Below are 9,394 nucleotides of genomic sequence, written 5' to 3' on the forward strand. Positions count from 1 at the left end.
CCCGGGGGCAGCACGGCTGCGCTACGCGGGCTGAGCAGAGCAGCTCCCCGCAGCAGGAACCCCTGTGTCCAAAGGCCCTCCGCGTCCTGCATGTGTCCACGCACATCCCCCTGCCACTTTCAGCCTGCTTTAGACCTCGAGCAGCTCCCGCAGGCCCAGGGGTTTTCAGGACACAAGGCTCACCCCACACCACCACTCACCCCTTTTTGTTATCCCCAAGATAGCTCCAGGCCCCCCCTGCCCAGCAGTGCACCCCCAAACCACGGCTCCCAGCCACACCTGCACCCGAGCTCCTCATTACTCATTTCTCCCTTAGAGGAAAAATAAAAGGCAACTCTGCATGGGAGTCAGCGTGGTGGGGCTGACCCTGGGGATGGGTCCCAGGGCAGTGGGTTGGGGCTTCCCCAGCTCCTGCACCCTGTGCTCTGCATGAGCCCCACAGATCTGTGGTCCCCCACTCCATTTCTATCAGCAAAGCTGGGGCCCAGCAAGCACCCCCCCGTGCCCGCACACTGCCTGGGCTGAGCTCACAGCCTCAGCAGCTGCTTGGGAGGAGAGCTTCACAACCTGATTGCACAGTGCCTTTTAAAGGGAGAAACGATGAAAAAGCTGCTTGTGAAAAGAGGAAAGCAATCTTGTCAGCCCCCGTACAGCCCAAGGATGAAAGGAAGGAGAGAACTGGGAGGAATTTAAATACTTTCCTCAAGCAGACAATTCAAAGCTTTGGGCAGGAGTGTGTCTCCTTCAGGTACGAGCAGAGCAGGAGCATGAACAGCAGAACACTCCAACCCCAGGTGCCGCTGCCCCAGCAGGCACTTTTGGGGCAGGTTCTGATGCTTTGGTGCTGTAGGATCACGCTGGGCACAGGGTATTGCTTTCAGGGTCATTAGCAGCAGTAAGTTTAGCCGGGCACTCGCTAATCTGAAATTGACAGCTGGGTCCGAAGCGCCCGCTGCCAACTCCCAGCAGGCTATTTAAACCTGATATTAATTTCTTTAATGTCAGCAGCAGTTTGGCGTTACTGCCAGCGAGCATTAGGCAGAGGGAACACGGAGGTGTAAAGACCACGAGGACGGGGCTGACACCCGATGGGGGGGAGCTTGGAGTCATTCCCTGCTCAGCGGCGCCCTGCAGCCCAGCCCCAGAATTCTGCCCGGCGATGCGAGCGACAAGCGATGCTCTGCAGGGTGCTGAGCTCAGCCCGGCACACAGGGAGGACCGGGACAGAATTACCGTGCCGTGAAGTGAAGGGGTGGGAGAGAAACGCGGCGTGGGCCGGCGCGGTGCTTTATGGCTGAGCCGCTGCGGCCAGCTGGAGGAGATGCTAATTGCAGGTACTGATTACAGACCACTGCTATTAACGCCTCCTGCTCTCCCCTGCCCAGCTGCAGCTGGAATTCCCCCACGCACAGCCGTGGGTCCGGCCTGCATAGCTTGCTATATTTGTATGGGGCAGTGACACACGTCCTCCCACCGGGTCCCCAACCTGCTTTGCCCGGTGCCGGGACCCAGCAGAGCACAGCATGGAGCTGCTCCTTCCCCAGCAAGCAGCTGCTGTGAGCTGGGGGTGCTCAGGGCTTCTCAGTGGCTGCAGAAGGCCAAATAATATCAGTGTCCCGGATAAAAGCAGTGCCAACAGGCATTGCTGCACCAGGTGCTGCACCTTCTGGCACGGATTGTCGGCCAAATTCTGGGCCCTGATGGCAGAGCATGAGGAGGAAGGAGTGATGGAAGTGTGGGCCTCATTGCAAGGATGTGGGCTGCACGGGGGGCCGCCTACACCGCTGCCTGTGCTGCAACCCCCACAGCATCCTCCCCTCCCAGAGGCCACGTGTAGAGCAGGGGGACTTCTCCTGGCTCCAAGGATCCTGAACAAAGATGCTCCTCTACTTCTCTCCCATTTGGGCAGGGGTGGCCCTGGTGGCACGGCTGTCAGCAGGCTCTGGGTGAGGACAGACTCCAGGAACTGCTATAGAGGGGTTTGCTGAACCCCACTGACCTCAGCATCGCAGCCTGGCGCGTGAGTGGGACCACAAGTTTGCAGTCTCCCAAAGCAGCCTGGCAACACCAACCCAATCCGGCAAAGAGCTTCTAAATAAATTAGAAAGGAGACAGAGGGATAAAGCGCCAGCAGGAAGCTTCCCCCAGGACTGACGGGGCTTCCTGGCCAGCTTTGTTCTCGAGGATTTAGGGTATAATTTGGGGGTGAAAGGCGCCAGATAGGATCAGCACCGATACACCTGGAGGACCCGTATCAGTTTTCCTTCTGCTCTGTAATTTGAGTGCAGCCATAAGTGGAGCGGCTCAGGCGTGCAGTGAGCGGCGGTGGTGCAGGAGGGCAGCGCTGACCTTCCTGCTCCCGGCCCCCCAGGGGGAGATAACAGATTTGGAGGGCCGAGCTCCCCCGGGGTTCCACACAAAGAGGAGGGGGTTTGCTGCCGGTCAAAACTGCAGAGGTTGTTTTTAAAACCGGGATCCCTTGATCCTTTAATGAATTAAGTCATTAATTTACTTTTTAAATGAATTCTTCCTGGAGATTTGTGCGTGCACTCATCCAAACAAAGGGCGAAGTGATGCACTGGGGCAGCCGTGCCGCTTACTGCAGTGGAGCCATGGCCGGGGTCAGTGCGAGAGCTCCACCGCAGTGCTGATGTTTAACCCCAGCTTTCACAAAGGGTCTCCTCGTGCTGCCCGTGCCCCCAGCACACACCTGGGCTGAGCTTTTCTCTGCTGCTTTCATCTGCACCGCGTCAGGAGCAGACGACAACATCGCCCTTTCATTAATCCCAGCTCCTGGGAGAAGCCTCAGCAATGGAAACACTCCATTAATGCTCTTTTTGTTGCAGTACAAGGCATTAAATCATTATTTTCCTCCCCGTTTTAGTAAGGATTCACCTCAAAAAAAAAAAAAAGAAAAAGCTTAAAATCACTGAAATAGGTGCTCTGACAACATTCTCCCTGTACCAACAGGACTGTCGCTGCTGGAAGCAGAGCAGTGGGCTCCCCGTGTCTGCTGCATCAAACTGGGGCCCCACGCAGTGCCACCCAAACAGGGGACAGAGATGGGTGCCCACACAAAGCTGTGGGTTTGGCCTTTTCTGCCCTGACCCCTGCATTAATTCTCTCCTTTCAAAGCGAGATGCCTAATTACAGAGGCATCCAGGACAGGGCTGCAAATAGGTGGAGAAACCGATGACCTAAAACTATTTAATTACTAGGAGCAGGCACGGAAATTACACCTGAAGGGTTTCAGAGACCGTGTCATATTTTCCCTTTGATTTAGGAGGAGAGGGACCCCCCCACCCGCTGCAGACTGGGACCGTCCCTGCAGGAGCAGCTCCTGAGCAGCACAGCCCCAAGCAGCACTAAATGAGCGCTTGGCCCAAGTCCCCCCTGCTTTCAGGCCTCCAGCCGTGCCACGGCCTCACGGTGATGCTCTGGGTGCACTGCAGCTGCGTGCAAGTCTTGTAACAGCGGGAGCAACGCGGGGCCGCGGGAGGGAAGGAGACCTCAGTGCGGCACAACGAGCGCGGTTCAGCGGCAGCCCTGCTCTGAGCAGAGGTGCTGCGCAGGGCTGCACCCATCCGGTTGTGCACAGGTGCTTTAATTACCCCCAGGGCCGCCAGCGTTAATTATGATGCGCTCCCGCTCCAGGCGAGCAGCAGAGCAAACAGTGCCCCGAAACAGCGCGGTGCTCAGCGGGGCAGGGAGTCCATGGCGGCCCCAGAACCACCGCACAGACCTCGAGCAGCAGCTGACCCCGTGCCCTGTGCCCTGCGGGCTGCGCTGCCCTGCTGTGGGTCGGCTGCTGCAGTTCCCTCCATTCGCCCCAATCCCGATTTCTCCCCCTGCACACGCAGCATCTCACAGGAAGGAGAGATCACCCCGGGAAAATGACATACAGCGTGACGAGGGGAGATCATCTCTTCATAGAAAATGGTCTATTGCTTACGACTTACTGTCTGGGAACATAAACCAGCTCGAGCAGCCGGCCCTAAATCGCACTGACAGCTTCATGCTACCCACAAGTCTGTGCTCGCGCAGATCCTGCTCCATCCTACCCACCTCTCCCCAGCACTGCTCCTGGTTTCATCACAGCTATGTGCCCCGCTCTTCTCCCCTGCAGAGCCATGCGCAGAGCCCACACTGCTCCCATACGGTGCAGTGCTGTGCTCTGGGCTCACTGCGCCCATTGCTGCGTTCTCCTCCAGAATAAACCCCAGGATTCCCTCTCCCAAATCTGCTGAGCTCCACGGGAGACCAAATTGCTCTGTGGCCACACATTTCCCATCGCTCCTAATCCGCTCCTCATTAAGATCACGTGTGACACATCCCCGAGCTCAGTAGCCATAAAACAATTTTAGCAAACCAAATGGAAGAAATTTACAGCGAAATCCAAAATTAAGGACAGTGGACTCCCAGGATACGATGCTGAAGCGAGCAGCCGGGCTGTGTGCGTCCGCCTTCACTGCAGTCACAGAAGCTCAAGCAGTGAGCTGTGTTTGTGTGGTGCCATCAATGGGCAGCCAAAGGTCAGAGATCCTTCCATGTGCTGGGGGGCCCGGAGCGAAGGTTGGATGGAGAGTGAAGAAATACATAAGATATGTATATTATATGTATGTGTACAGATGTAGATATACACAGTTATATACGTGGAGGTCTGGGGAAGCAGGAGTGCCCTTCCCGGCGCCCAGCAGAGGCGGAGCAGAGCCCGCAGTGCGCAGCGCACTGACGCCCGCCCGCCGTGCCCTGATCTCTGCAGTTAATCCCATCAGCTGACGTTACCATCACGGACGCACTCGGCCATGCCAGGGAGAGAGCGCTGCGAGCGCATCTCAGGGGCCAGCTGTACCCTTTGCTTTCCTGCCAAATTTCTCCTAAAAGATCCCAAAGCGGGAAAAGGCAGCGAAGCCCCGCAGGAACTGAAGGGGAGGACGAGGAGCCAACCATCCCCTCTGCAGCTCTGCGGTGCAGCTCTGAGGCAGCGCCCACCCCTGGGCTCCTCTGCTCCGGCCGTGCAGCGCTCACTGGGAGCTCACCGGCCCCGCAGTGCCCGTCCCCCTGCATGGGGCTCTTCAGAGCACAGCAATGCACGGAGCTTCAAGGCTCCGTTCTCCAATTAGGCTCAAACAATATGCAAACATGCGGGATTAAAATCAGTGCACTGGATTTTATGGCAGATAAAGCACCGCAGAGCGTCGCTCTGTTTATTAAAGACAATTAGAGGATTCCATGCATAACGTGAAATAATAATAATAAAAAAAAACAATTAGCTCAGCACCCATTTTCTTGGTAACCGACAGCTGAAGAGATCCGATAGCACGGAGCTGCAGGGAGGAGGAGGAGGAAGCGCTGACCTTTGGGATGCAGAGCAGCAGCCGCTGCCCACAGTAAGAGCACGCTGGGGCACTGCTTCTCCAGATGGAGATGAGGAGGGCTCTCTGGACCCGACTACCAGCAGGATTATCGCAGCCCAGCAAAAAGCACAGCTCTGAGCCAGCCCCACGCGCTCAGTGCAAAAGCCGCAGGGAACCTTCATTTGCTGGCTCCCAACCTCTTGCTTCGCACCAGGAGAAGCGACACCAGACGAACCGACCCCATCCATCCAGCACCGCCCTGACCTCGCCCAGGGCTCTTCCCTGTGGTGCAGCGCCGTGTCAGTACCGGTTCGCCCAGCTCAGCTCCTGGGGTCAGTGCCTGGGGTCGCCTGCTCTCAGTCCACAGGCAGCACACCGAGCCCCCCGCACGCCCCCAAAAGCAGCAGCGCACTGTGCAGCACTGCCAATCTGCCACCCCCAGCCCCCCCCCGGGCCTGGACCCCCAGCCCCCCTGCCCCCCCCCAGCGGCCGTCCCCTCTGCTGCAGAGCCGGAGCGATGCTGAAGCTGTCACAGCGATTTCTCTGCGCATCTCAAACCCTTCTGCTCTGCAAACGCACGCGGACAGACATGGCAGCAGCTAATTGGGGAAACCTGAATTCTTTTGCTTTGTAAGGAAAAGTTATTTTGGTGCTGTGCTGCTGAGGCAGGTAGAAAGGGACCCAAGGGAGCTGCAAGGAGAGCTCTGGAGTGAAGGTTTGGGGCTTTGGGGCACACAGTGGCACGGAGTGTCAGCGGCCGCAGCCAGACCCCGGGGTTGGCCCAGCCCTGCCCACCCTGCACTGCACGGAAGCACATTGTGCAGCCTGCAAATGTGTGGGTGGGGAGCTGCATCTTTATACGACACCACGAATGATGGGGTCTGCTCCTTTCGGGTAGCAGTGACAGCAAACGGAGCGATCTCGGACACCTCTGACAGTCCCAGGCAGTAATTAAAGCACTCGTGACCCACTTGGGTTTGAGCTGGCATCTGCAACATGAAAACATCCTTCATCTGTGGGCATGCAATACCTAATTGCTGCCTGCTCAGCAATTCAACACGAGACAACAGAACTGTGATTTGCTTTGTAGGAAAATGCCCAATGAACAATAATTTGTTTTTAAGTTGGGGGTCTTTCCGGCGTAGAGCTAATAAATTGTAATAACACTGATTACTGCATCTGTCTGCCAGCCACGCTCCTCCCCAGCTTTGCTCCACGCACTGTGAGTGATTACAGCCTTTGCAGAAAGAACTGCTCAGAGCCAGGGGGAGCAGCGCATCTCGCAGCAACGCTGAGTGCTGCCTTTGATGTAGCTGTGGATGTCAGCACGAGACGGAGATTCCAGCTCAGAGGAATATTCTGTCTTTGTCTAACTCAATTATATCACTTAATGCAGTGCTTTAATAACCGGCCCCTTCCCCCAGGCTGCTCGGGCTCTGGCACATCAGCCTGCCCTCCCCCAGTGTGTGCCAGGACACTGCGGGGACATTGCGGGGCAGGGTGGCACTGAGCCCTGGGATGTGGGCATCACATCAGTTTGGTCCCAGCCCCAATTTGTCATTCGCAGCCACGTGCCCTCACAGGCTCACGCTCCGGGAGGTTGGGAGAGGTTGCCAGTGACAAAGCTGGAAGTGACATTTCTAAACAGCAGCGTGGAGGAGAAGGTCGGCTCCGGATGAGCACAGAACCCTGCTGGGGACAGCAGAGGGATGGGACGGAGCAAGGAGCAGATGCTGCTGCAGTCCCCCTGCACGAGCGAATGGCAGCCCTGCACGAGCACTTTGGGCTTCACCTGGCATGCCAAGGGCGGCACGCAGCGAGATTCCTTGGCTCGGCAGGAACGTGCCAGTGGCATCTGCCCACCGAGCCGTAAGCGGGCCTGGGGCACAGCCTGGAAGTGCAGGCTGGAATTTATGAGCTCCGTTCCCATTAACATAGCAGGCAATATTTCCATCTGTCAGTAAATGATGATAAACAGAGCAGCTCCTTTGCATATCCGGGCCCTGCTCAAACAAAACCACCACCGGGGAGCGCGGGATTTGGCACGCAGATGACAGCTGCCACGCTAGGAATTTATGGCTGCAGCCTGCACGGTCTTCAGCAAGAGTGGGAGCAAGAATCTCTGTGGGCTGTTCCCCAGGGTCTGCGCTGCAGCCGGACCCTCACCCACAGCCATGCCCAGCACTGCACTGTGCATCCTTCTGCCCCACCTGTGAGCCAGCCACGAGTGGCACATTTTACCCCAGAGCCCATTGCTTGCTGGTTTGTGTTTGTAACAGCTTGGTATGTTTATTTGCCAACAGTTTAAATGTTATTAAATAAACACTTCCTGGCAGAAAAATAGGACTGGGACTTACTGCTCTTCAGAGCAGCGTCTCCCAGAGGGGAAACAACACATGAGCAACAGAACCGCAGCAGGGTGCAGCCATGAGATGTGGTGTTACAAGAGCTCAGCACCCCCATCTCAGCACAGCCTCATCCAGGTAAAGGCACCAGTCAGCCTCTGAAGCACTTGGATGACCTCAGCTCATTAATCCAATGAGTAATGAGACCATAAGAAAAGGAGGACAGTCACAGGAAGCAGCCCAGGAGGCTGCAACTCAGTTCCCAAATGGTGACGGAGCCCAGGGGTGCCCCAGCACTGCCCCAGCTCAGGGCAATGGGCACAGCCCCAGCACTGCCAGATCCTCTGGTTTGCTGTTTAACACACACAAACCCTCAGATGTAGTCAACCCTCATTGCAGGGTGACATTTATTGGCACATTTTGCTGCTTTCATGCAGGAAAAAATCCCGCAGCAATCAGCTGCGGAGAGAGCAGGTCACGTGAATGCCAGCAGATGGCAACGAGTCCTTGCAAGCTCCCATCCCACCTGTAGAAGTGCCAGGCCTGGTGGCACAGCACTGCTGCATCCCTGTGCCACTGCTGGGCTGGGGGACAGGCACCGCACAGCCCCTTCTTGTGTGCACAGGAACGATCCCACAGAAATAATGACAAACAAACCCCGAGATGTTCCGGGCCCACCGGCACCCAGCTCAATGGACGGCACGCATTGTGCATCCATCCGTCCAACAGAGCCAGATCCGACGAGGACCAGCAGTGACAACGGGGTCAGGAAGTCCCCAAAGCTCAGGAACAGCACCAAGCAGCACCAAGGACACAACGCAGCGTCTCCAAGCTGTACCCACGGAGCACCAGCCCCGAGCAGCCCCCGGGCAGCACCAGCCCAGCTCCTACCTTGGGCCGCCGGCATCTTGCCCTTGTTGAGCTGCTTGAGGCGCTTCTGGTGGGACTTCCCATTGTAGTGGATCTGCGCCTGCGCGGCTGAGTTCAGCTGGATGTTGCAGACCTCGCAGAGTGTGAACGACTGGTGCTTCTTCTCCCGCTTCATGCGCTGCTCGGGCAGGCAGCTCGACACCTCCAGCAGCCTCAAACCGCTCTCAGGGCTGTGGGATGGGCTCAGGGGTCGCTTCATGCCTGTGGGGGGGAAGGACAGACCCGCCATCAGGACAGACGGACCAGGATGGACCGGGCAAGGTGAAGAAACGCAGCCCATGTCTGCTGAAACCTCTCTTGTTCGCTGCCATACACCACCGTGGATGGACCAGAGGCAGAGCGGGGTGAAACCAGCTCAATACAGCCAACAAACTGAGCTGGTGGGAGCTGTGTGCCGTCCCACAGCCCATCCTCCCTGCAGGCACTGCTCCCTCAAGCACTTTTTCGCCCTCATTGAGTAGATGCCTGTCGCAAGTAAACGGCACCTACGTGCATCAGCAGCTCGAGCCCCGCGCGGGGACGGACAGGGAGGAGCTTCCCGTGGAGCCGGGGGTCACCGGGGACCGCCCTTGGCCGCGCTCTACAGATGCGCCGTCCCCGCTGCCCGGGCTCCAGGAGATGACCTTGAGGTGGGAACCGCTGGGACACCCAGAGCAGAGCCCTGGGGAGACGGAGGCCACCCGAGCCCTGAGATCCCGTTACCGCAGGAGCCGGCAGCTGCCCATGCCGAGCACACGCAGGCACGCGGCTCCGGCGCCGACA

General features: G+C 57.6%; 1 protein-coding gene across 1 annotated transcript in view; it reads right to left on the bottom strand.

The window, feature by feature from the left end:
* The window catches only part of DHX58 (DExH-box helicase 58), a 30,896-nt gene extending 22,035 nt beyond the window's left edge, over positions 1-8,861 (bottom strand). The window contains exon 1 of the mRNA XM_010724723.3: positions 8,594-8,861. Coding sequence (XP_010723025.2) covers positions 8,594-8,861 — 268 coding nt within the window. The remainder of the gene's footprint in view (positions 1-8,593) is intronic.
* Between the last annotated feature and the right edge of the window lie 533 nt (positions 8,862-9,394).

This window comes from Meleagris gallopavo, chromosome 29, assembly GCF_000146605.3.
Source record: "Meleagris gallopavo isolate NT-WF06-2002-E0010 breed Aviagen turkey brand Nicholas breeding stock chromosome 29, Turkey_5.1, whole genome shotgun sequence".
In the NCBI taxonomy this organism is placed as follows: Eukaryota; Metazoa; Chordata; class Aves; order Galliformes; family Phasianidae; genus Meleagris; species Meleagris gallopavo.